The 24675-nt window shown below is 39.2% G+C and overlaps 5 protein-coding genes across 6 annotated transcripts; 1 reads left to right on the forward strand and 4 right to left on the reverse strand.

The window, feature by feature from the left end:
- Positions 1 to 2960: 2960 nt before the first annotated feature.
- Positions 2961 to 5025, reverse strand: LOC141821189 (putative trehalose-phosphate phosphatase 6). The gene is made up of 11 exons (XM_074708580.1): positions 4792 to 5025; positions 4564 to 4704; positions 4395 to 4466; positions 4234 to 4329; positions 4085 to 4141; positions 3912 to 4013; positions 3731 to 3808; positions 3556 to 3625; positions 3355 to 3425; positions 3170 to 3262; positions 2961 to 3029 (listed from the first exon to the last, which is right to left on the reverse strand). Exons 1-11 carry the CDS (start codon positions 5023 to 5025, stop codon positions 2961 to 2963), a joined length of 1083 nt encoding a protein of 360 aa, XP_074564681.1.
- Positions 5026 to 9039: 4014 nt separating this feature from the next.
- LOC141843648 (chlorophyll a-b binding protein CP24 10A, chloroplastic-like) lies at positions 9040 to 10135 on the reverse strand. Its single transcript, XM_074731706.1, has 2 exons — positions 9855 to 10135; positions 9040 to 9763 (listed from the first exon to the last, which is right to left on the reverse strand). Exons 1-2 carry the CDS (start codon positions 10076 to 10078, stop codon positions 9214 to 9216), a joined length of 774 nt encoding a protein of 257 aa, XP_074587807.1. The 5' UTR covers positions 10079 to 10135; the 3' UTR covers positions 9040 to 9213.
- An 832-nt stretch (positions 10136 to 10967) lies between these two features.
- Positions 10968 to 11411, reverse strand: LOC141824434 (chaperone protein dnaJ 20, chloroplastic-like). Its single transcript, XM_074711724.1, has one exon. The coding sequence runs from the start codon at positions 11409 to 11411 to the stop codon at positions 10968 to 10970; it is 444 nt and encodes a 147-aa protein (XP_074567825.1).
- Positions 11412 to 14699: 3288 nt separating this feature from the next.
- LOC141844910 (uncharacterized) lies at positions 14700 to 21005 on the forward strand. The gene is made up of 6 exons (XM_074732889.1): positions 14700 to 14931; positions 17541 to 18461; positions 18874 to 19038; positions 19942 to 20084; positions 20554 to 20664; positions 20747 to 21005. The coding sequence occupies exons 1-6, from the start codon at positions 14800 to 14802 to the stop codon at positions 20811 to 20813; spliced, it is 1539 nt and encodes a 512-aa protein (XP_074588990.1). The 5' UTR covers positions 14700 to 14799; the 3' UTR covers positions 20814 to 21005.
- Positions 21006 to 22669: 1664 nt separating this feature from the next.
- LOC141844919 (uncharacterized) lies at positions 22670 to 23621 on the reverse strand. 2 transcript variants are annotated; one of them, XM_074732909.1, is made up of 3 exons: positions 23373 to 23621; positions 23196 to 23290; positions 22670 to 23101 (listed from the first exon to the last, which is right to left on the reverse strand). In XM_074732909.1, the coding sequence occupies exons 1-3, from the start codon at positions 23511 to 23513 to the stop codon at positions 22789 to 22791; spliced, it is 549 nt and encodes a 182-aa protein (XP_074589010.1). In that variant the 5' UTR covers positions 23514 to 23621; the 3' UTR covers positions 22670 to 22788. The 2 variants fall into 2 exon arrangements, with proteins under 2 accessions (XP_074589010.1, XP_074589002.1); XM_074732901.1 differs by having other exon boundaries at positions 23196 to 23293.
- Between the last annotated feature and the right edge of the window lie 1054 nt (positions 23622 to 24675).

Raw genomic sequence — 24675 nt, forward strand, 5'->3', positions numbered from 1 at the left:
TTTATCGCCCTGGGATTTCTACGACATGATGACTCAGCCGTGTTATTACGTAGGTGCATTTATTCAATGGAAATTTAAAATAGTAATATTATTTTTAAAAAAAACATCTCAAAAATAAAAACTTAATTTCCTTCTAGGCTTCTTTCGATCGAGGCCCATACTGAAGCCACGGATACATAATGGGCTTCTGGCCCAACCAACTAAAATGCTCACGAGCATTCAATGTCAGGCAACACTAACTTGGTTCATCCATTTTTGCTTCAAAAAAGAAAAAGAAATAAACAATTTTGTAAAAGCAGACAGCAACATGATCTCTGTCTTCATCGAAAGCTAAGAAGTTGGAAGTCAGGATGGATATTGATCTCCTCCCTCTTTTGTTTTCTCTGGTCAGCCAAATCTATTGGAAAAGCTGAGGTCTTCCAGTAAAAAGCCTAGCTTCTAGTACTGACTTGCATCGGAGAAGTAATCAGCACTTCGAAACAGAACCACCTGCCATTTTTTGGCCATGACTGCAGCAACAAGATGCACAGTCCTCCACAAGAGGGGCTACAGCTCTTGGCACTATAGCACCATAGCTAATCATATTACATGGCAGTTCCTATTCCCCCACAGCTGCAGCACAACGCAAGAGGCCATCCTTGCTACATGCCAAGGCCCCCCTCTGCCCTCCTGACAAAGAATATGGAAGCCAGGAGAAGAGCCCTTTGTCATTAACCGCTCTAGCTAGCCTGGGGACCCCTGAAGCACCAGCCCGGAGCCTCCCCCATACTATGCACTCCATGCAACGTACGTATGACGAGAATTTACGCAATCCGAGTTTAGTTGTTGATCCGTCGACGTGCATTAACTAACCGCCATGTGTGCACATTAAATGATGTAAAGTTCCCTTGTCTTTGTTTGTTTTCTAGCTAGTTCTGTTGCTCATATTTCAAAGGGGCCTTCTTTCTTGGATTTCGACTTTATGTAACCATCTACTCCACTGTTCCAAAACCGGTATTCTTTCCTGTTTTCTATGGGCTCGATCCTTGCATGTCGCTTGCTTTTCGGTTACTGCCCCGGTATCAGAGATTCCTATTGCATTTTTGGGAATTATTTACTTAACTTAGACACCAATAATGTGCTCAACAGAGTGATCAGCCTCTTTCCACGCAGTAAAAGGTGGATGAGAGCTCTGTAAGTGGCATGAAGGCTGAGTAAAGGCATGCGAGATGAAGTGGAATCCAACCATATAGATTCCTTGGTCAAGGATATTGTATCACATAAACGAATAAAACAAGCAGGAGCTACTGGAGTACTTGTGATTCCTGCTAAGAACCATACTTTACTTGAAGCTAGCACTGCCTTTGTCTCAGATTTCAAATTAAAAACCAGCTCTCTTTACTTATCTTGCTCAACATCTAGTCTCATTTTTAATTATCCATATTCATTTGGTCATCATTGTGGAACCGATACGCGCGGTTGCATCAATTCCATTTTCCTAACAGGTTGATGTGACTTGGTAATGGGTGAAAGAGGATGGATGGCGATGGGACTATTTTTATACCCTATGCTACTCTACTTCTCTCCTTCACCCATCGTCTTCAAATCATAAGATGCCATACCTTCTATGGCATCAGGCTACCATCACCAATAATTTAAGTTCCTCTCTTGGGCACTGTTTTAGTAGCTGCCACCGAAAGCATGCATCCCGCTGAACTTAGCATGAGAAGGCAACTCTGACAGCTTCCGTTCTTAGAGATCTATCTTACATCTTCTCTTCTCCAGCACAAGATTTTTGTTCTTTTTCATACTGAAATGTCGTTAGATTTCACTTAAGGGATGCATGTGCATAAACAGAGGTCAATTAACATGAAGTTCCTAAAGCTAGAGATGTTAAGTTGGTAGGTGTTTTCTTTTCTGCTACTAATTGTTAAGCTTGAAGCTGATCTAGCGCCGCTTTGTTGTAGTTTACTCCTAAAAGAACAGTAGATTATTGATTACATTCAACGAAGATGGAACTTATGAGGAAACGAATGTGGATCGATCGAGAACGATGCAGGTAGAAATGGGAGTCTGCAGTGGATCAAAAGGATCATGCATGATTGGGAGCCATGAGCCATGACCTGAAGGAGGAGCAGATGTGGAACTTCTCGATCATGGATGTGAGAAAGGAAGGAAAACTGAAGGACCACCTGAAAACTACAGGAAGCACAAATTATAAGCTGCCACACCTTTTTTAACCTTCCATGAATAATTCAGAACGTGGATCTCTGTTTCACTCATGTTCAGAATCCTTCCAATTCTAGTTCCATAGATTTAGATCACGAAAATGAATATGTCAGCATCAGTAACCTTATATGCAACCAAGCTAGTGCAAATTCTGAAACATGTGATGATTGATGGTGTGTGACATGGAAGAATCAATCACTTAGTTTGCAAGTTACATGCCATGGTTTCTTGAGAACTTAAGTAGCCGTATGACTTTAAAGTTCTCAAGTCAGCAATATTTATTAAGTTGATTTCTTCTGGGAACCATGTCCGAGTGATGTATATGGACTGATGCAAATTAATAAAGGAAAAGAACTAATCCCAGGTTGTTGATTGAGATATGGTGAGCTTAACGAGGAATATGGAACACCATCAAGCATGAAGTATATGTATTCATATAAGCATTACAAAATCTACTTAGTTGGGACCATAAGCTGCATTGGTTTGAGGAAAACCAAGATGAATATGGCAGCAGAATCAAGTCATGTCCTCGTACATCATATCACTTGGCAATCAGTTTACTAATCCTATTTGTTATATATGGTCCATGAAAGGTAATTAAAGATCGAAATCAATCGTTATTCCTTCTTTCTTGAATGCCCATTACTTACAAGGTTCTACCTCTTTAATTAAGAGGAGTGCTCGGTTTCCCGAGTGATTACACAGACCGTACGTAATTCAATCCCATAAGCTTTCATAGGCGTCTTCTAATCCTATTTACAAAAACGAGCCTTCATCGACGCGCGCTTCCACTCGACGAGCCGCACCAAGAAGTCCTTAACCTGCACAAACACATCAAGCTTAGTGCCATAAACGATTTGGCACATCATTAATTGTTGTTTTCAAGTGGTCCCTTGAGATGAAGTGGAGCATCATTATATATCAAAGAGCGTAGGAGAGAGGAGCATCCATGAGCACTTGCCTCAGATGGTTCTTGGAGGGAATAAGTGGCATATGTCTCCTTGGGGAACTTTGAAACCAGGATTCCAAAACCTTGTCCTCTGTCCCTCAAAACCTATTATTACAGAAAAAAGATGATATGTTAATGTTTGCACCACTAGCTATTTAACTTAGCTTGCAAACTAGCACAACTTATATGAAGCTCGCCTTGAATGCATCTTCATCAGTGCGATCATCGCCGATGTAAACCGGCATTACATTCTTGCAGTCAGAGTATCCTGTGAGGGAAAAAGAAGATTGTTTGGAGGTTAGTAAGGGCTGAAAAAAAATTGATGGTCTTGGAACTAATTTGAGAATGAACCAAAATGATGGATGTGATTTGATGTTAACGCATGCTTGTGAGCATACCAAGTGATTCCAATAAGAACTCTAATGCCTTCCCCTTGTCCCACTTAATAGTGGGACGAATCTCTAACACCTACAGTTGAGGCCACCAATAAATCATGTCACAATCATATAATAGCTAGACGGTAACGTGCAATGCTCCCTTGTCCAGTGAAGGATGCACAGAACAAAATCACACCTTTCTTCCTTGAGTGAGCAGCAGTTTGGGGTACTCCTTCAACACAGACCTCACTTGCTCGAATAATGCACTCCATCCCTGCCAAATAGATCGGAAGAATTTGAGAAAGCAACAATGATTTGTGTTCGTCCCGTTCTTGCATAAGGGAGGATGTGATGCCAAATTTGATGCAAAATCCAACCTTTTCATCCACGCATCTGAAGTGGACAGATACGCAGAACTTGTTGTTCTCCACCCTGGCGCCGTCAGTGGACTTGGTTCTCTCCAGCAATGCCCTGTAAACCTGAGGAAGCGGTGGTGTATTAGTCGACAGGAAGGGTAGATGCATGAGGAGGAGAGAGAAGATAGACGAACCGCATCTATCATTGGGAGGAATTCGCATGCTGGTTGAAAGAGGACGGGCTTGGTAGCCTGAACCACCCAAAATGAGAGGTGAGAATAAGCACCAAAGCAGAAAGTTGTGTGTGAGAGGAATGTGAGAGTTGGATGCGCAATTCGCTTACCCTGGACTTGGTGTGGCTGGCCTTTGCGGGGCCTTTGATGTCCATGCCGTGGCTGCCAGCGTAGTATAGTCCGGTAAGCTTCACGAAGTTAATCACCTGAACGGCGTTTTTGTAACGGAGTGAGTAAAGAAACAGTGGACAGATTGGCAATCGAAATGTACCTTGTCGAGGCGTCGCCCGCTAACGATGGCAGTGGGGAAGTACCTAGCAACGTTCTTGACTGCTTCTCTCATCTGATATCCGAAAATAGAGAAGAAAACAGATCGATATCGAATCCTTGCGGAAGGATGAAACATGGGAAGAGGAGAAGAAGAAGGACAAAGAGCTGACCGCCGTCGACATGAAGGCGGAGTCAGGATCGTCGACGATGGGCGAGAGCGTCCCGTCGTAATCCAAAAACATGACGATCCGCTTCCCTTTAGAGTCTCTCACGATCTGCTCGAACATGCTTAACGCCGAGGGATGCCGCATCTGCCAAAACAGAGTTAGTGGCGAACAGGACGCATGGTCATGGATGTGATGAAGAGGAATCCCGAAGGAGAACCTGACACCACTCACCACCCACTCTGACTGTTCGTCGACGTCGGCGTCCTCGGGAGGCGCCAAGTCGACGGCCGCCTTGGCGTGAGTAGGGGAAGAGGCCTTCATGGACTCCATCCACGAGTTGATCACGCAGCCGCCGAGCTCGATTTGTGAGAGGTACTTCACCCGGCTTCCGGCGCGGGGTGTCGGGTACGAGAACATGGCGGTGGCCGCCACGGCCTCCGCCGGTACGACATTCTGCTTCGTCATGGATCGACGAGACGGAGTCGCAGCGGTGATCGTGAAAGCGAAGGAAAGACGGAAGCTTCCGCTCTCCGTTCGGATAAAAATCGGATTTTTGAGGGGTGCGAAGTTCGGGGTGGAGGTGATGGCGGGGGGCAGACGAAGATTTATAGGAGGAGACGGAGGGTGGAGTCGAGGAGGAGGGCCCGGAGCCGAGCACGCTCGAGGCAGGGGGTCCGTGGTAGACTCCCACTGCACGTGCGACCTCGTTGGTCCCACATGGCCTGTACACGTGTTGGCTTCCGGAAACTTCCTCCTCCCATGCTCGAACCCGAACAGCTGATTCGGATGCTGATCAGTCGCTTACATGTTATTTATATATTATTTTATTATTTCCATTTCTTGTTGTTAGTATTTTGGTCAATATTCATCACGAGTGTGGTCAATCGTACTCATTATCAACGTCATTAGTACTAACAATCAGCTATTTTCCTTAACGACACTTGTTTATAAAATCAACATGTTCTGTCATACCGAATTGGTAAAAATAACTCAAAAAAAAAAAGAATTTAGAGTTAAGGCACAGTTGAGCCACACTATGTGCTGGGCAGTCGCTTCGGGCTTCATTATCCATCCATTTTATCTTTATGTTCTGATCAAATCCTTCTTCTGCCAAGGATTATTGATGTCTAAATAATAACTTGAGTGATATCAGAAAAAATATGATATCTCAATGAATGTGAAATAATGCTCTCCTCCATAATGGTCAATTGTAACTTTTCAATTTACCTTCTCGTAGATGATAATGAAATCAACTGTACTGAAGTGATGAATTTCATTAAAAAAAATGATAACATAAAAAGGAATTGTCTCTCTCTCAGTTAATAGATCATAGGAAATCAGGGATACAGTCCGTTTTCCTTGAATATAGAGAGAAAGAGAGTAAAGGAAATATTGATCTAAATACACTAGCCAATTGTCAGATTACGACCAATGTTGGAAAAAATTATATTACACGAATACTTTATTTGTTTTTTTTTATGTAAAAAAATTTTATAGTTAATCTATTAAGGGTAGTATTCTGTCCTCCAACAGAAATATCAATCTGAGAAGCTAATGTGGCTAACCAAACCAAGAAGCTAATTAGCCAAACAAATTAAACTCGTCGAGCCAAGTGATCAGCGCGAAGTGGTTGGATTGAGTGGTCCAAGCAAATCGAGTAGGCCTGATGAGTTAAGTGGTTCACATGGGTAGGAAGAGTTGAGCAATAGAGGTAAGTCAATCAGGCCAATCGAGTGACATAATTGGTATAAAGTCAGTTTGGTTGATTTAGTATTACAATCGAGGGTTGTCGATTCGATTAAGTTAGTTGGGTTAGGATGGCAACTGATGTGGATTGGGGCTAGAGGGTTGGTCAAGTTAGTCGTTGATTCCCTTTATTTGAATTGGTGAATACGTGCATTCAATTGGCCAAGTTAAATGAACTAGCTAGTTAATTGGGTCGATTTGGTGGTCCATTTGATTTTTTTGCCAATAAATTTTAATAAATTTCTAAGAACATATTAAGCTAATAAAAATTTATTTTTTCAAATAAATAAATGATTTATTTCTATGAACTAGTTAGCTAGGCTGTTTTCTAGCTAACTCCCCTCCACAGCGGCTGCTACGCTGGACAATGTTTGGTCCTCCAACATGATAGAGTTTCACGTGGTCGCAAGCTTAGCTCCAACTGTTGAGGACAGGCTAAACTCATTAGGATAAGGTCGATTGTGCATGCCTACTACAATCCAAATTGATCATTTAAATCATGCTGAGCTTAATTAACAAGACTTCATGATCGTATTCAATATCTTAACCGGCGATATAATTAATTAATAAATGTGGTCTTGATCACAATATAATATATATAATAATAGCATTCAATACTGCTTTTAACTTTCGGCAAAATGTCATTTTGCAGGCTGTCTTCGGTCTCCAATCTAACCATCACATCGCACTTCATCATTTTCGAAGACGTTTTATAGGAGGAGCTAAGATAGATCGTCCCATTAATTACTGAATTTCAAAGGGGGTTAGTTTTTATTCCCGACTAAAAATTACTTCAACAATTCTGTCGTCATAATTCCCTGAAAGAAAACTTTCATTCTTCCCTGAAAGAATTGCGAGGGGCACTAGCTCGCTACCAACATTTTTTAAGAATGATCTGTGCCATCATTATCGTCGTGTCTCCTCAAGTTCTTTATGTCTCCCTACAGAGGAACCACGAGCACCACGCAGTTTTCGTTTGAGATTCGCGACGCCTCCGTGCATCTGCTCCTGCGGATGCGCCTCGTCGTCATCGCTGTCTCACACCTTTCGACGGAGTATTGGCGGCTTCCATTCGACTCGCTGGCCTTAAGCTCTGCCGCCGGTTCAGTGGAACCACATGTACGTACGTACGTATTAAAAGGTGCATGTACATTAATACACTTAATTTTATAAAAAAAATTATACATGTCGTAAAAGTATGTGATGATTATATTGGATATCCAACAAAAAGAAAAACACATCGGCCGGCAAAGATTTAAAGTGAGCATTTGGAAAAAAATGGTAAACTTTAATTAGCAGAATTAAGTCATGGTATATAAAAAAATGGGATTCATCTTCACCAGCTACTCATCTCTGTGATCTCAAATTAAGCCATCGTTTGAGGTTTTATGGTCCTACCACATAATTAGCTTTAGTTTCCCAATTTATTTCTCTCGCCACAAAAAAGAAAAGGAACTAATTAAAAGAAACAATCTATTCATTCGGAGGAATCTAATTGGAGATCTATATCAATTCACATCTCCATTGTTCCTCTAAGTTCGTTGTCCATCATTATCAGATTATCGTCATCTCATTGGACATCATTTTTAGCACTATATACCTAGACTTGTTTTGACCAATGAATAGTTTGATGATGAAATGCCAAAATAAAATCTGCGAGAGGGTTAATTAGGATGGAATGAAATAAGAATTGTGTTTCGATGTCAATTCTTTTTTATGTTTATTGTTCCATAAAAGAGATGAACATTATTGAGATGATAAAATCTAGTAAACAGCCGGTCTCTAATTTAATTAATTAATTCCGCTGTATTAAATGTAAACATGAAATATTATATTACAGTTTTGTCGTCTTGTAGACATCTTTCGGCTGAAAAAGTGCACCTATTTGATCCATATATATCCCATCGCGATCTAATTAAGATGAAAAATAACATCTAATAAACAACGAGCGTATCTGTTTGATACAAAGGTGGACTCTTAGCAGCGGTGCAAGTGGCTTCCTTTTGATGTTTAGCTGTTCGAGCACATGGCGAGCTTTGTTTGGAAGCTAAGCAAATTTCCTTTGATCATGTTGTCGTCGTTTCCAGTGGTGCAGTTGTTTTATGCGTTTTTCTTCCCCCCAGTTTGAATATGAAATATTCGGTGCAGAAAGCCCACCATACATATATACATATTACTTTAAGCTGAGAACCTGAGGTAATTAGTCGTATATACATTAGTTACGTGAACTTGGGCAGAGCAAAAGGATGATGGTATATAATTGCAGCTGGTTTAGTCTATTTTTCAGATAAGGATCGAGTGAGAAAACATAGGCTTCTGTCGAGCAGTTTTAACCTTATTCACTCGATCGGCGGCCAGCCCGAGGAGAATTGAAGGCAACCGTAGCTCCACTCGTCCGTCTTCTTGGACACCGAGCTAGCGGATGTGCAGGAAATCCAGCGGCGACCTGTAGCTCACCGTTCTATGGACCGCAAGCGACGGGAGACACCAGAGGCAGAAGGCCGTGGTCACTAACCGCGCGTCGCTTGGGCTACTCTGTGTGCCACTTTCAGTCTGGAGGCCAACGTAAATGGGCTCCTGTTGGCGCCTCTTCCTGTTCAATTTGATTCCGACAAATAATTAAATCAACTCCATAATGTAATCAAATCCATTATGGAGCCATGGAGGGGGCCTTTTCTCTTGTTATCAAATCCGTAATGTGCCTCAAATTTGTAAACACAAATTAACTTCTAATTTCCCACATAATAAATAGTCTGTAATTAAATTAATCACAGCAATATACAAGATCTTTTACAGGAGAAGACTAAGTGCTGCCTTAAGTAACTCTAGAAGTGATACAATTATGACCACGATGACACATTAGAGTAGATTATAATACATTTGTCGTCCAAGCCTCATGTTTACAATTTACAATCCCAGTGCACCAAGTGGGGTCTTGCCCTGTCCGGCCTCGAAGTAGAAGATGAGCATAGCGAGCATGGCGATCCTGGCGTGCTTGATCTCGGCCAGCTTGAGCCGCTCAAGCTTCTCGAAGTCGGGTACGTACACGCCGCCCTCGATGGTGCCGGCCAAGCCGAGGGGGTCGAAGAACTTGCCGCCAGGGTATCCCTGTTCGCCGGTGGCATTGGCGAAGTTCTCGGCAGTGCGCGACCACGGCGTGGCCCACTCCACGGACTGCGAGTCCTGGTCGAAGAAGTCTACCCACCGCTTGGACTCGACCCATCCCATGAGGAGGAGCTGCGTGCCGAGGAGCGAGCCGAAGGAGAAGGGCGCCACGGCGCCCGGGTCTGCACCGGCCTCAAACCACGGTACGCCGCTCCACGCCTGCCCCACGAAAATGCCCACCACCGCCGCCATGGCCCACCGCCCGTGGATCAGTTCTGCCTCCCTGTACCACTTCAGGAACGTCGGGTCCTTCCCCAGCCCCAGCGGGTCGAACCCGTAGTCGCCCGGCAACCTGTACTCATCATACGGTAGAAAAGACGACGTTTCTTCGGTCAATCCCCATTTTTTGATGATGGAGATGATGGTGAAAGGGGAAAACATACGAGCCATCGAGCCACTCTGGGTCGACGAAGTTGCCGCCGCCTCTGACACCAGGGAGCCAGGACTTCTTAGGGGCGGCCGCGACGACGATGAGCCGACGAGACGCAGCCGCGGAGGACCTCCCGCCGATGGTGGCATTGAGAAGAGTCCGAGAGCCGGAGAGGAAAGGGGTGGAGAGGCCTTGGAGGACTACCGCGGCAGAGGTGGAGGCCATGGCCATGGCCATTGCTGATGCTGCTTCGATTAACGGGTGGGTTGAATTAAGGGGTTGAGGTGTGGAAGAGAGGGGTCTTAGTGAGTGAAGATGAACGACTGGGACGCAACAAATCTAAGTGAGATCCGGGATTGGAAGAGGATAGATTGCACACCAATGGGAAACTTCAGAAGCAGCTCTCCATCTGCTGACACAGATCTCTCTGCCTCACACGTGGATATCGCCCTCCAGTTTTTATGAAATTAGATTGATATGCGTGTCTATATGCATATTTAAAAAATATATAAAGAAACTAGTTTTTTTTTTACCATAAAAAACAAAACTACTTGTTCCACTTCGATCCCAGCTTGATACGTCATAAGGGTTTCCACCAACTAATAAGATCAACCCATCCTCGCATTTATTTGATATTTATACTCCGCTAGATTGAGCATATACCACTTATCCTCATAAATGTCGTGTGGCACTGACCGTGTAAGACCGTTGAATTAAAATTAATTGGCTACAGCCTACAGGGCATTATTGTTTCAGTCGAACTGATAAAAAATAAATCTGCTGGATTAAGCATATATCTTCTATATTTACAAAAATATTAATCTCAATACATCTCTCAAAACATATGTACCGCGAGTCAACTGTCAAAGGCTCACCGTATGGATGCCTAAAATATAATCCATCTATCCACCTGAATTATACTGCAATCCACTCGTACGATGTAGTCCAATAATTACAAAGCACAAATTATCATGTTTATAGGATATACGAAACTGAAAGTTACTGAAAACAATATCTTAGTCACTATATATATAGATAGCTCTTAGCTCATGCATTCAGCTGTAAATTATTGACGATTCTTATAAAAATCATTCAAAAACAAACACGTTTTTTATATTTTTTAATTTCAGATTTTTTCACAAGCACCCATCTCCTTCCTCCTCGCTCGTCTCCTCGACCTCCCCTTCAGTTCCTGGACCTGTTCCATCCACACCTCCCTCGGAAACAGCACTCTCCTCTCCTCTTGCTCCCCATCCGCTGCTAAATCCAGCAGCCCCAACTGGTGGTCGTACTTCTCGCGCAGCACAGGGTTGGACAGCACCTCGTACGCCTTCTTGATCTCAATGAACCGCCTCGTCGCCTCCTCCTTCCCCGTCAGCGGGCACACGTCCGGGTGGTGGCGCCGCGCCATACTCCGGTAGGCTCTCTTGACCGCCTCGACCCCGTCGACGTTCTCCGGCTCGAGCGCTAGCACTTGGTACAAGTTCTTGCTCGCTCTGGGAGCTGCGGGCAACCTTGCATTCATGCTTGGCGGCATCAGATTGCCATAAAGCAGAGAACTGGTGGCCATGGCAGTGAAGTAGAGCTGTGTGACCACTCGATGAATGCAACATTGGGCACGAAAAAGGTGCCTTTTAAAGACAATTGTGGAAATACAGCACTAAGTTCCAAATGTCAGTCGACGAGCAACTTGATTTTGTCTGTTGTCACTGTCCATGCAGGAGCAAAATGCAGTGTTTTACTTTTACCGGTTGGTGTCTGGAATGCTTTCTCGCTTAAAATCTTTTTCACATGATCACAAATCTCTTTTGTGGGATGAAAAATGAATATTGCATGTTAAGTGAGGAACTGCGCTTTTATATTTATTTATCGGTTTGCGGTTCGTAGGCTGGATCCCACTTTTACGATTAATCAGATCAGTTAAATATCTGAATTGTAAAAAATAAAATAAAAGACGTTCAGATTTAAATTATTTATCATATTTAGATGGTCTATTGATCGATCGGATAGCATGGAATTAAAGTTTATATATATATATATATATATATTTCAAAAAAAGAAGTTTATTTAAAAAGAGATCATAAATTACAATTTTATCTTTTTGAATTTTCATCCTAACGCACATTTATAAATAGCTCCTCTTAATTAGTTAGTATTGATAGAGACATGATCAATATTTTGTTTTTATTTTGTAAATTATAGAGGATAAGATATATATAGTATTCGATTAGAGAAACAAGATGGAAAAAAAAAACTAATTATGAGGAGTAAAATTATAAATTTTTAAATTTTTTATACAGACCAAAAGCTCATGAAAGAAAGTTCCTGCCCCTTCACTAAAAGACTAGTTTATTAGCTACACATTTTTCTTTTCTTCCATGACCTAAATCAGCTGTGTTCTTAATTGGGAAAAGGGATGGGGACAATGGCCGGCCATGGTGCCCTAACGGAGATGATGTCATTCAATATCTTCACGTGTATTATTTACACAGTAGAAGACGCAAATCTAATCTTCATTCTTTTGTTTAAGGATATCGTTATCCATTTGTCTTGGATATCTATGGAGAGAATAGTCAATGTTCACATGAAGCCATGAAGAAGCCTTTTACATATTAGATCCATATTTTGTTTCTTATTTATAATGTATCTGGATCTTCTTAGCCAACTAATCCTTAGATATATTGTATGACTACATTTCGTATAACAAATAAATTCAAAAAATAAGATACTCTTGAGATATAATGCTCTAACATTATTAATTGTTCAAACACTTAAAATTCATGGCAGAGTCACACCATGTGTGCGTGGTGGCGCTTGCAATTGAACAGCAAACTCGTAATTTTCAATCAAGTAAAACAAGAAAATATTTTTTAAAAAAAGATAATTAATAGAGAGGCCGGTTGTCCACTTAGTCGTGTCCAGTTATTATGAACTAAACAATAATTGAAAGAGAGAAAATGAGCTGTTTGAACATCCGGACATCATAATAAATGTCATCACCTTTTGTCTTAATCTCAGCAGCACACATCTCCAATCTTGCTATTATCAACACGTTGAAATTATTCTTGCTAGATTGCCAGATCGATCAGGAGATTCTCTTCCTTGCATTAATTGATCACAATCAATCATCAGTACATGAAATTTCAATCCTATTGACTATCTAGAGTAACCGGCCTAGCTAAAACCACAGATAATGGAATACACATAACATGTTCCTGACGGTTTTATAATTGAGAGATTTTTGTAGCTACAAACTGCTGCAAAATGATAGAGAGCACAAAGAAGAGACCTTTTACAAAAATTACTTCTCTTTTTATTTCGAGCATTATAAACAAAGACAACGAAGTTCAAAGACAGTCAAACGAGATAGAGCATCTTCCAGAGCAGGTGTTTCCTGTACGATCAGAAATAATTAGCAAAAACATACACAGTTGAAATTATGCTCTGAAACTCTCAAGAAGTAGCATAAAGTGCATATCAAGTATTCCACATTTCTGATTTTTTTAGTAGTTGATTGAGAATTTAAATCTACATCTCGCATAAAATTTTATAAAGAAAAAAAAAACCCTCTACATCCGCAAGAGAAGAATATATATATATATATTCCTGAAAGGGATACAAGATTCAGGGTGTTAGCATACCTACACATTCATGACAATAAATTTTGCTCATGTGTTTATCAGCAAATCAAAAGATCATAGTTCTCTGTAATCCTGGTTCAACGTGTTTGAAGTTAGAAATTGTTTTATACAATCATTGTATGAGAGAGTTATAGCAGCAGTCAAATATAGCAATCTTCTTCACCAGTGCTGTCTATTTTTTATTTGTTTTCAAGGTTATTTAGAATCAAACTGTGTTTCCACGTTTACTGCTCAAACCTTATCGACAAATGAAAAATCTAAACTGTCATTTCCAGAAGGTCATGTTATTCATAGCAAAGTGGGGCATCCCAATAAAATTGAGTGAAGAGTGCAAAAATAGACCTTATCTCGAACAAACATGTATGGGCAAAGAATCTTTAAAGCAAAGGAACCATGCTTTAACAGTGCTATGGTAGCTTTCAACATCAGTAATACTTTCACATACTGATGTTTAAAGCCACAATCACTTATCTTTTCTCTAAGTCGTTCGCATTTTGTTTATCTGTGGCAGTCATCATCAAATTGGTTTATTCAGAATGGGGCTTCTTCTCAAATCTTCTCCTAGCGTTTATACATGCGCAGCAGCACACCTTTCAGCAATAGGCAAAAAGACACGCAGTGCTATGTCCATGAGCATGACACCGTTACAGCCCATGCTTTGTCGCATGTGGTTTGCTCTAGGGATAGCCGCATGATCCAGTGAATGACCCGACACAGCTCGATGCGTGGCCCAAGCATGTCCAGCCAACGACCAGTTTCAAATGATATCTTGATCTAGTTTTCATATATAATGAAGGGAGTTTCATCTCGGTAAGCATACTATAGTAGTGATCATGCCTTGAGTTGTTTCAAGAGCCATTTGCAGACTAAAACGCTCGTAGGCAGGTCTTTTCCTCGTTCCAATTTTCAATACAAGTTGTGTGGAGGAAGATCGTCCAACTTAATTATCTTGAAAAAACAAATTCTGACGCAAGTTCCTATTGTAGTCATAATATTATATATTTATATATTAACCATTACATATAATATTCAATAAATTATTAATTTCTTCCACCATCCACATACGTAGTTTATTATTATTATTTTCTAGCCGCATATAACATTTCTTCAAATTATCGGATAAAATGGGACACAGCCTCAAAAATATATACTTATATTTATTATTTATTTATTGCGGTGTTATCTTATTCCTTTATTTATTTTTTCTCCCTTTTCAGGTTAAAAATAAGAAGTGGCTAAAGTGTTCGTAGGTCGTCCCTCGCTGGCGTGGTGTTCTCATCCCCTCGTCTTCTCTCGTCCTATCCTTTGAATCCAGACATGGGCTCCGGCAGCAGTCGCCTGGCCTCTCGATCTCCGCGACACCGTCCGGAAGGCCGACCGAGGGTTGGAATTGCTGCTTTCCTCTGCGGCGGAGCCGCGGCGGCAGCCTCCTACACCGACCCTCCTCAGGTCCTAAATCGATGATCGGGCTAAGACTTCAGCCCTTGTTTTTCGTTTTCTTCAGTTACGGTGCCTATTTACTGGTGAACGGCTTGTTTTCGTGTTTGGCGAAAGGTTGCTTGCTTTTCGTGCTCTTTTCTAGTTCATTTTCAGGTGATGTTTTTTTTCCCTTTATCTCAAGTGATTTTTCTGATTTTCGTAATGATGTGAAATTGGTAATCAATTTATTTAGTCCGTTTAATGGATTAGCTCCTCATAATTGGACTTTACGTCGCGACGATGATATTGTGATTTCGTCATGATTCTAGGTTCTTAAGGCCTTCTATGCCATGTAAGGTGATGAAATGTACTGAATGATGAAAGCCTTTTAGATGTAATTGGCTGAATACTAATTGGATCATCTGATGACAGCAGTTGTCTTGGAATGAAATATAGGCTCTTGTGAGTTACACTTTATCATCCAAGGAAGCACATGAAATTGCATATGCTATGTGGTTACACACAATATACTCCCAAGTACAGTCCGATTATTCAGAGGACATGGGAGTTTCCATGCAGTAACTAAAAGATCCTATAACTTTGTTAACCTTTTAATTTAACATTCTGTGCAATTTATCAATCCGATTTAATGTTTTGAGAAAATGAAAGAGAGACTTACATAACTAGTTATTTGATCTAGATAAAAAATGTTTGATATTCTTTAGGAATTTGGTTTCCACCAAATTTTAGTGTAGCTACAATATAATGAATGATTCCTTAAGCTACAAACATCAAATTTGCATTAGAATAGGCACATTTTTGAGTTGTTACGTTGGAATATATATGTTTTAGGATGAGTTAGAAACAATCTCAAGGTTTTAATATAGTGATTTATATAAATGCTTATGAATGTTGTCATTAAATGGATTGGTTGTTTGAATGTGATATGTGTTTTGCATATTGTAAACAATCAAGAACACCTAGTCAAACACATTTGTCTATGCATGTTTGTTTATGGTGTCTTCTATAAATATATTTTTGTGCCCGAGAATTATGAAATAATTGCATTGTCATCTTTAGTTACTTTATTTGTTAAAGTAGGAAAATTATGCATGAACTCTGGATCTTTTGTACCTATATTGAGAACCATCTTGGGTGAAATTTTGTGAGATACATATCCTTCAAGCAGTAACAAAATAATTTTGGGTGAAGTAGAAGCTTTGAATATTGTTGTTAAATTCAATTCTATTTTTAGATATTTTTGTTCTTCAACTTTAGTTCATGGATCTTTGTAACAAAATTTCTTTTGCTCAAGATAATATTTGGTTATTAGAGCATTATAGGCTCCTTGTATTGAAGTAGATGAAAACAGTTTACTTTCTCTTTCAATTTCCAGCCTAAACCCACTAGTAAATCGATAATGGTTCCACCAAGGCCATTGTGCTATAGGTTTTGCAATGGTTGCTTTGAACACTTTGCTAGAATTCCTTTGAGGCTCCAGTGAGCTTGTCGTCGGCAAATCATGGTCATCATTTAAAATCACAATGTAGTCATATTATTGATGATGTGTGTAAAAAATTATTTAGATGGGGCATTCTAATTCTCATGAATCTAAGATTGCCTTCTATAGGAGTACAATTGGATTTACGATCCTCACCCCTTTCACTGCATGTACACTCCATTTTAATGCCTACATTAAATAACCACCAACCCAGATTGATGCTACTGTAGCACCAACAACTTTGGCCACAAACCAGCGAGCTGCAGCATTTCTGACAAGCTCCATCCATGCTAGGTTTGACGCCTACTTGCAGAGCACTTGATTCCTGTTCTATTGGTTTGATAACACCTCCCTCCTGTCAGATCACTTCCCAAAGCGCATCACCTCATCCTAGATGAACAATTTTTGTCCATATTGATGCCTAGAAGGTGAAGGGGAGCTTTGGCGCAACAATAGAGTTGTTGACATGTGACCTAGAGGTCACAGGTTTGACTCTCGGAAATAGTCTCTTGCAAAGCAGGGTAAGGCTGCGTATAATATACCCTTTTCCGAGACCCCGCATTGGCAGGAGCTTCATGCACCAGACTGCCCTTTTTTATTGAAGCCTAGAAGGCACCAACGCCTTTTTTCCTGGAGGAGCCAGCGCCAACAGTACAAAAAGGAAAATGATTTTGTTGTAAGATTTCTAAGAGTTGTATTAAGATCTCTCTAGGAGAATAAATCCTTAAAGGACGTTCCAAAGCTGTTAATTTTCATACTTTGATCTCTAGGAAAAATTTAGTAGAATTTTGAGTTAATATGGTTCATTTCCTAGTGTATAATTTGTCTTTTTCCTAAATTAGTTGAGCCCTTTTAGGCATAGAATTATCTCTTACCTCGATTGATTTTAGTTTATTTCCATTTTTGTGTTGGAATTCCTTAAAGGATTCCCCTCATTCAAATAAATTTTTGCCTTATAATATTTGTTTCTGTGAGTTTTAGTCTAAGTTAGTTTATTTCCCTATTTTTGCCTAATGCTTTGGTTCCATTGGTTCCATTTTTGGTGTTGCCTAATAACTCTTAGACATTTTAATTTTTTTAAAAAATAATTTCTGTATTTGCATTAATTCTTTGTATGATTATGCATTGTTGTTGGCAGATTGAACATAAACCCGCAGAGAAGTCAGTCATCCAAGCAGCACTCAGTGGTTCTCTGATATCTTCTAATATCCAAATCTCAGTCAAGGAGTCATCTCTAAACATTACCCAAGAAAATGGGTCTTCTAGCTCCACCAGTGTTGACAATTTGTCTAGTCAAACCAATAATGGTGCAAATTCTTCTAGCTCCACTAGTGTTGACAATTTGTCTCGTCAAACTAATAATGGTGCCAATTCAGATGACTTGGAGAACTCTTGTGGACAAATATATCATTCCGGGAGGGTTTCTGATCTACCGAGTGCCTCTATCCAACATGACAGTACTGACACTATATCTCCATTGTGCAAGGTTGCTAGTTGCACAAGTCAACATGATTCCTTTAGTTTGCTAAGCTTCTCAAGTACCACAAATCAACTCCAACCTGGGGATTTGAGTGCAAACGAGCTTTTAGCTAATTCTTCAGAGTCTATGAGCATCCCTACTAGTGATACAGACCATGCTCCTCTTCCAAGTCTATCCACAACAATTTTTCCAGCTGAAGATTTACTTGTTGCATCTTCTCTCGGTTCAGATGCCCCAACATCAACAGGATCCATTGAGGAGAGAACTGGAAGTGTCCTTCATGTTGATTTGGTCAGCCTCTCCTCTGATGTTTCCAGCAATCCTGGAGAGACAAGCAGTAGTGAATCGCGAAGGAACACTAGAAGGCTTTTCTGGGATGCCTTCTCTAGACAGAGTTATAGAACTCTCGACTCGACATCATTATTTTCATCTCCAGAAAATAGTGACCTAGGATATCAAGATAGGTGGCTACTAGACATTGGTGATCATGCTTTTAGAGATAGGGATGATGATGATTCAATATACCTACGCCGTAGACGCCATGGTTTAAATGGAGTTAGTTGGCATTCAAGATCTGAGGTGATATTTTTTCCCGCCTATTTATGTTATTTCTCATATATTAATAATTTAATTTCATATTGTAAATTTTTGTTATTCATGGTTCTTGACATCATACTAGCTCCTTTATTTCCATGATAGCATGACCTCATGTTTGATTAAATTATTGATAACATCTGATTTATGAGAATTACCTGAATAATATTGTTTATTATTATTATTTTTTATGGAGTATATTGTTTTTACTGTTCTGTGTTTGCTATTGTACGTGTTTGGAAATAACATGCACATTCATGATGGATGATGCATATGCAATACCTTATATCATTCAAATACTATCATACATTTTTTTCTTACTCAAAATATGATTGGCGTTAGTTGTAGCATGTAGATAAATTTTTTGCTTATTGATGTTGCATCCATTTTGGTACAGATAAGGGAGCGGCTTCGCTCTGGCTTAAGTAATAATGATGGACAAACCTGCCCATCTGGTTTGCACAATGATGGGGCATGCTCTTGCACACTGTTAGTGACTGAGGTGTCAAGCACTCGAGCCAGCATAACAAGAATTTTTGTGTTAGCTGAAGCCTTGTTTGAGGTGGGTATTTTTGTTATTATTGTTGATGCTCATATCTGTTCATAAAGCTAGCCCCATGTGTATTTTATTTTTTTTGTTGAAATCATTGTTAGTGGATTAACATGTGATATGGTTGAGTTCATATATAGGGGTGTGAAAATCTACTGGTCAAACCAAAAGCTTGAAACAAAAGTGAGACTTTGAAACTTTGTTCAGTTGGTTTGACTTTCTTCTGCAATTGACAGTTATGGTTTACTTTGAAGGGGATAAGAAGTGAATGACCTCTTCTTCCGTTTACTTATGACAAGACTGTTGGAACTGACCAAACTGTGTTTTCTTTGATAGAGATAGATCTCTACAAAACATTACACATATATTAGAGTAATGAGTTCTTCTATATTATAAATGTGTTTAAGGATATAAGTTGATTAGTTTATACCACAAGAAATTTATATATTTAACAATCTTTGATTGAAATCAGTTATATACATGTTAGTGAATGCTTTGATATTGAACAGATTCTGTTCAACTAAAAGTTCCCATTTATGATGAAAACTGCAAGTTTCCTTGATTATGTTTTAGCAGATAAGTTGCATATTCTTAGATTTCAATACTTAACACTGATTGCCCTTTCTTTTCCAGTTATAGAAGCTGATATCATATCAACAATGGTAAATTTTTAGAGTCAAACATTGTAGTAGTTTGATAATGCTTCATAAAGATGGAGACTCGCATGATAATTCCACACAATGCTCAATTGCTTGTTGCATAATCACACAGTAACAATTTTACCATTGTGCCAAGGTTTTCTTTCATAAAATACTATACTAATAAAATAAAAAAATGTGGTACAACGACAGTGGTTAACTACTTCAGTGCCTCTTCTTTCATTGAATTTATATGCACGGTGTTATTACTGTGCAGGTATTGGATGAGATTCATCGCCAACGCGGATCACTTCCACATTCATTTGTTTCGGTCACTGCTCCGGAATCTGTTGTCAGCTCTTTGCCAACAAAGATTCACAAAAAAGTTGAAACTGCATTAAGCGTTGATAATGTGGAACGGTAAGCTTCTTCACTTAAGTCAGGTTTCTTCCCAGATTATTCTCAAGAATTTGGCTGCTTTAAAACAAAATTAGGAATAAATAGCTTGTTGAACTGAAGAAATATGTATTATCGTTTAGTTAAGTCATAATTATAAAATATCATTTGAGGTTAGACAATCATGTTCAAAATAAATATTCATTTTGTTAGTAAAACTAGTATTGCAAGGTCAACTCTTCCATGAATTTTTGACCAATATGGTTTAGAGGTGGTTCTTTGGATGACAATAAAAAAGAATTTATTGCTGTTTCTCTCTAAATTAAACTAAAATTTATCACTCCCATCAGAAAGTGGACATATAGAATAAAGCATGCTTCTCCAGAAACCCAAAAAATTGTTCATGTTGGAATTTTAATTGCTGTTTTTTTTAATCCCTAATTGGACTGCTTTTAGTCAGTCACATTTATTATGGAAATTCTCTTCCATTCAGATGCTACATTTGTCTGGCCGATTATGAGCATGGGGATACCATAAGAATCCTTCCCTGTCACCATGAATATCACATGGTCTGTGTTGATAAGTGGCTGAAAGAGATTCATCGGTATATATATTTATTTCCCTCTATTTGTGAATATGCCTTGTGTCCTTGTTTTAATTTGTAGCTTCTTTATTGGTGCTTACAGGGTGTGCCCTCTGTGCCGTAGAGATGTCAGTGAAGGTGTTTCTCCGAGCTCAGTCCCTAATCAGTGAAAATTCTCATGTTCAATGATAGCTATCAATATGCCACATACCTGTGTCTCATTGAATAAGATGGTGAGAATTGTCCACGTCTTAGAAAAAGGGACGGGATTTTTTTTTAATAAAACTATAAAGTGATTGTTGTAGAATATGCCAGTGCTGTAGGATATCTTGAAATATTCTAGTCCCATCTTTTCTGTTGCACATAGTTTGTTCCTCTCGCCCATCATTGCTTCTAAATCAGCATAATGATCATCCTTGTGTCTTCTCTGAAAAAAAGAAAAGGAGAATATTTCTGGGATAAGTTTGAAGGATACTAATTGAGTCATCCTCGAAGTTCATGCTTCAATACTCAACCTTGCTTAGCCGAATATAAAACATTTCTAGTCCCTGAACATATCAGAAAGAACTTGTATTCCCTGGCCTGTAATTGTGGCAACCAGAAACTTACCCGCTTGTTTTTATTCATCACAAAACTTTAGGGTATAGAGTTTAGGGGTTTAGGTTTCTGTAATTGTGGGAACCAGAAACCAACCTCTTGTTTTTATTCACCACAAAACTATTTTTCTGCATACATGGGAATGCACTCTCCAGAATCACTTTGGATGCTTTACGCAAGTTGTATCCGGCCCTGCTATAATCATTAGGTCAATTAGGTTAAGTGCACTTGTTTCAAAATCTCAATAATTAGCCTTTGGACTCTGAAGTCTATGCTTGTCAATTCAGAAGCGATGAGCTTTATTGCCTCCGTAGAACTAATTCAATATCCTCTGGAACTTCGTGTCGAAGACCTTTAGGTATTTCAATATCCTCTGGATCGAAATACTATTTTTGAAAATAGCTTATTTTCTTTTACTCAAATCTGTTTGGGAAATATAGCTTGATTGATTTTTTTAAAAAAACAAAAATTAGAAGGTAGTTTTTGTTTAATTTTATAAATATTTTTGTTAAAGACATGCTGAAATATAAAATTAATAATTTTAATTAGTCAAACTAGTTGGCAAAAGTGGCTAAAAAAGTTTTTAAAAATAGGGGATTGAATGTTTAAAAATAGGAGATGAATGTCTATTTAATTTTATAAGAAAATTTACTATTTTTTTACAAAAAAAGAAATATAATTAAATAAATAAAAATATACCTTTATTAAATCGATCTTTATCATCTTTAAAAATTAATAAATGTAAAAAAAATTTTTCCTTTTTTTAAATATTTAATATTATTTTTTTGACACCATTAAATTTGCTAAAGGTGAATAACGTCAAAAGATTAATGATAAATAAATTCTTTAAATTTATATTTTAAAAAATGAAATAGAAACATTTCACAAATTAAACAAGGGCACGAACCATCTGTTGGAATTACAATTAGCAAAGTGTTTTCAAATTAAATTAGTATAATTGATGTAATATTAAGGCTCTTGAAGATATTTTACAAGAGATAAATTTCTAGTGAAAAAAAAAATCTGCAAAATGAATAATAAGGAACAGAAACATTATTGTCTGACTACAAAATAATGAAGACCTCTGCCCCATCCTTGTCCACTCACCTGCAGTCTCTGCGACAAATAGAGACAGGCAGACAGCGACAAAACCCATTTAGCACCTGAATGAAAGAACAGCCAAACGCCTTCATAATCTTCTTGTTTGTTTATGTACATGGGACAACGACATGAATATTCAAATTATTCTAAAATAATCATTAACTATTAGTCTGCTTAATTCTTTAGCATTTAGCTCATGACTATTCAAAAATAGGCATTAACTTATGATCTAGATCGTAGGATTCCTCAAAGAGATTGCCAGTTCTCTTCAGTTTTCCATCCTTTTAATTGCCCAACCATCGAACACACATTAATTCTGTTAGTTCTTTCATAATTATAACCAATTAAACATCTTCAATTTCTTCACTAGTTTCACCATCTATGCACAAGCTGACTCACATTAACTCTTTGCTTAATTACTAAATTACATAACCAGTTAACTATCATTCAAATAGAGAAGACTGACGTCCTGCAACATGGACACTGGGAGCTGGTTTCCAGCCACGGCATCACGCAGTCGCAGTGGAACCTGTGATCGCACAGCAAGTGAACCAGAACATCCCCTGCCTTGAAATCTTCCAAGCACACGGCGCAATCCGCTGGCTCTGCTGCCTCCCACCCCAACTTGCTCCACTTAAACCACCTCCTCCAACCCTTCGTTCCACAGAACACCTCCCTCTGCCCACCACTGTCAATTAGATTCTTCATTACTAATTGTTCTTCCTGCTCCCTCACCTTCACGCTTCCTGAGCCACTTTGCCTGCAGTAAGGCATCAACTAATTAATTAGATTAATTAGTTATTCCACCTCATGAATGAGAATTGTGAGTAGGATATTGTAAGTAAGTTGTACACCTTTGGATCTTAAGTTTTGCGTCCAACCTCTCCTTGGCCTCCCTGGCAACGGTTCCAAGTGCTTCGCGACTGCTTTCCTTGCTCAAGACACTGCTCTGCTGATAATTTAGCAATTTGGCTGCGATGATCGAGTTTAACTAGCTGAAAGGTTGATGTACGGTTAAATTAATATTGTACCGTGGAGGTTATGCCGTGACGCATCTCATGCGGGGTCGTGTAGAGACAAAAGGATGATCTCCTGGAGCCGGAGAAGGATTTGGTGGAGTTGCCAAAGCTCCGGCGGCGGGCGCATTCGACGCCGGGGAGCATTCCGGCCATCGGAGAGAGGAAGCTGTTAGCTCGAGAATGGTGGCAGCTGGGTGCTCGGAGTTCAGGACTAAGTTGTCATGTAGATATGCCATTATTTTTGTGATAGCTACGTATCATGGTAGATGAGCGGGGCAAATGATCGAACAGCTGTCGATCGTCCCAACGAGGAAGGGAGTATAAATAGACGATGGAGGTGGATTTCAGGGCACCGTAGAAATGGTGTGGATGATGATGGAGGGCGGAGGAGCTGGACAAAACCGAGGGACCTTCGTCGAAGTTTCCCGGCATGAGAGCTACGTCTACTGTGACAACATTTACATTGTGTCCAAAAATAAATATAAGAGAATCATAAATTTAATTTTTACTTAATGACAGAATTTTTTAGAAGACAAATAATTTCATATTCGAGAACAAAATAAGTTTTTTTTAAAATGAAAATCTTATTGTTGATCGATTGGACTTCTAATGTATAAACAGATTTTCTAAGCCTTATCCTACTGCTCCCGCCTCAGCATTTAAAAGACAAGGAAAACAAATTAAAAGCTTTTCAAATTAGCATTTATTTATTTATTTACTGTTTCATCGTCAACTCATGAACAAACTCATCCACCATTATCTGTACCCATAATTATGTAATTTAATTCATTCGTATTTTCTTTATTTTTTTTGACATTTACTGTAATATAGTTAAATGACAACTTGCAGAAACCTAATTAAACAGCTGGATCCTTTCAATATTTTTCTAAAAAGGGTCACATCTTAATTTTTCTTTATCAAATTTGTAAATTATCTGCCATTCTCTTCAACTTTTGAGTCATTTATAAGATTTGAAGCTCGTGAATGATCTGCTCTTCTAAGATCAAATTTCAACTTCTACACTATTTTTATTAACAAATGAAATTTCAAACAAGAAGAAACAAATCGATCTCGAATTCTCGATAAGTCGATCGGACAGGTTCTTCAATCAACGGAGAGCCGAGCGGCTTACCCTGGCTAGCTACAAGGGCAGGCTTTTGAGTGCCATCCATGGAACTGAGAAAGCTGCAGGTACGCCATCAGTGGATGTGTTGGAAAGGTAATATTTGTCAGGCGAAAAGAAGAAGACAGACAAGGAAGATGATGAACGCCACCCATCAACATTCAGACCTAACCAAAAAAACCAGTCCACCGT

Source organism: Curcuma longa, chromosome 1 (genome assembly GCF_044706935.1).
Source record: "Curcuma longa cultivar G26 ecotype Majalengka, Jawa Barat chromosome 1, ITB_CL_G26_1.1, whole genome shotgun sequence".
Lineage (NCBI taxonomy): Eukaryota > Viridiplantae > Streptophyta > Magnoliopsida > Zingiberales > Zingiberaceae > Curcuma > Curcuma longa.

Excerpts from the sequence above, each read along its gene's own strand:
- LOC141844910 (XM_074732889.1), top strand. The coding sequence starts at position 14,800 with ATGGGCTCCGGCAGCAGTCGCCTGGCCTCTCGATCTCCGCGACACCGT. Across the intron at positions 14,932-17,540 it reads CCTACACCGACCCTCCTCAG|ATTGAACATAAACCCGCAGA; the intron begins GTCCTAAATCGA and ends TGTTGTTGGCAG. Across the intron at positions 19,039-19,941 it reads TAGCTGAAGCCTTGTTTGAG|GTATTGGATGAGATTCATCG; the intron begins GTGGGTATTTTT and ends ATTACTGTGCAG.
- LOC141821189 (XM_074708580.1), bottom strand. The coding sequence starts at position 5,025 with ATGACGAAGCAGAATGTCGTACCGGCGGAGGCCGTGGCGGCCACCGCC. Across the intron at positions 4,330-4,394 it reads GCGGGCGACGCCTCGACAAG|GTGATTAACTTCGTGAAGCT; the intron begins GTACATTTCGAT and ends AACGCCGTTCAG. Across the intron at positions 3,809-3,911 it reads TCAGATGCGTGGATGAAAAG|GGATGGAGTGCATTATTCGA; the intron begins GTTGGATTTTGC and ends TCTATTTGGCAG.
- LOC141844919 (XM_074732901.1), bottom strand. The coding sequence starts at position 23,513 with ATGGCCGGAATGCTCCCCGGCGTCGAATGCGCCCGCCGCCGGAGCTTT. Across the intron at positions 23,294-23,372 it reads GTCACGGCATAACCTCCACG|CAGAGCAGTGTCTTGAGCAA; the intron begins GTACAATATTAA and ends CTAAATTATCAG. Across the intron at positions 23,102-23,195 it reads GCAAAACTTAAGATCCAAAG|GCAAAGTGGCTCAGGAAGCG; the intron begins GTGTACAACTTA and ends GCCTTACTGCAG.
- LOC141824434 (XM_074711724.1), bottom strand. The coding sequence starts at position 11,411 with ATGGCCACCAGTTCTCTGCTTTATGGCAATCTGATGCCGCCAAGCATG.
- LOC141843648 (XM_074731706.1), bottom strand. The coding sequence starts at position 10,078 with ATGGCCATGGCCATGGCCTCCACCTCTGCCGCGGTAGTCCTCCAAGGC. Across the intron at positions 9,764-9,854 it reads CCAGAGTGGCTCGATGGCTC|GTTGCCGGGCGACTACGGGT; the intron begins GTATGTTTTCCC and ends TGATGAGTACAG.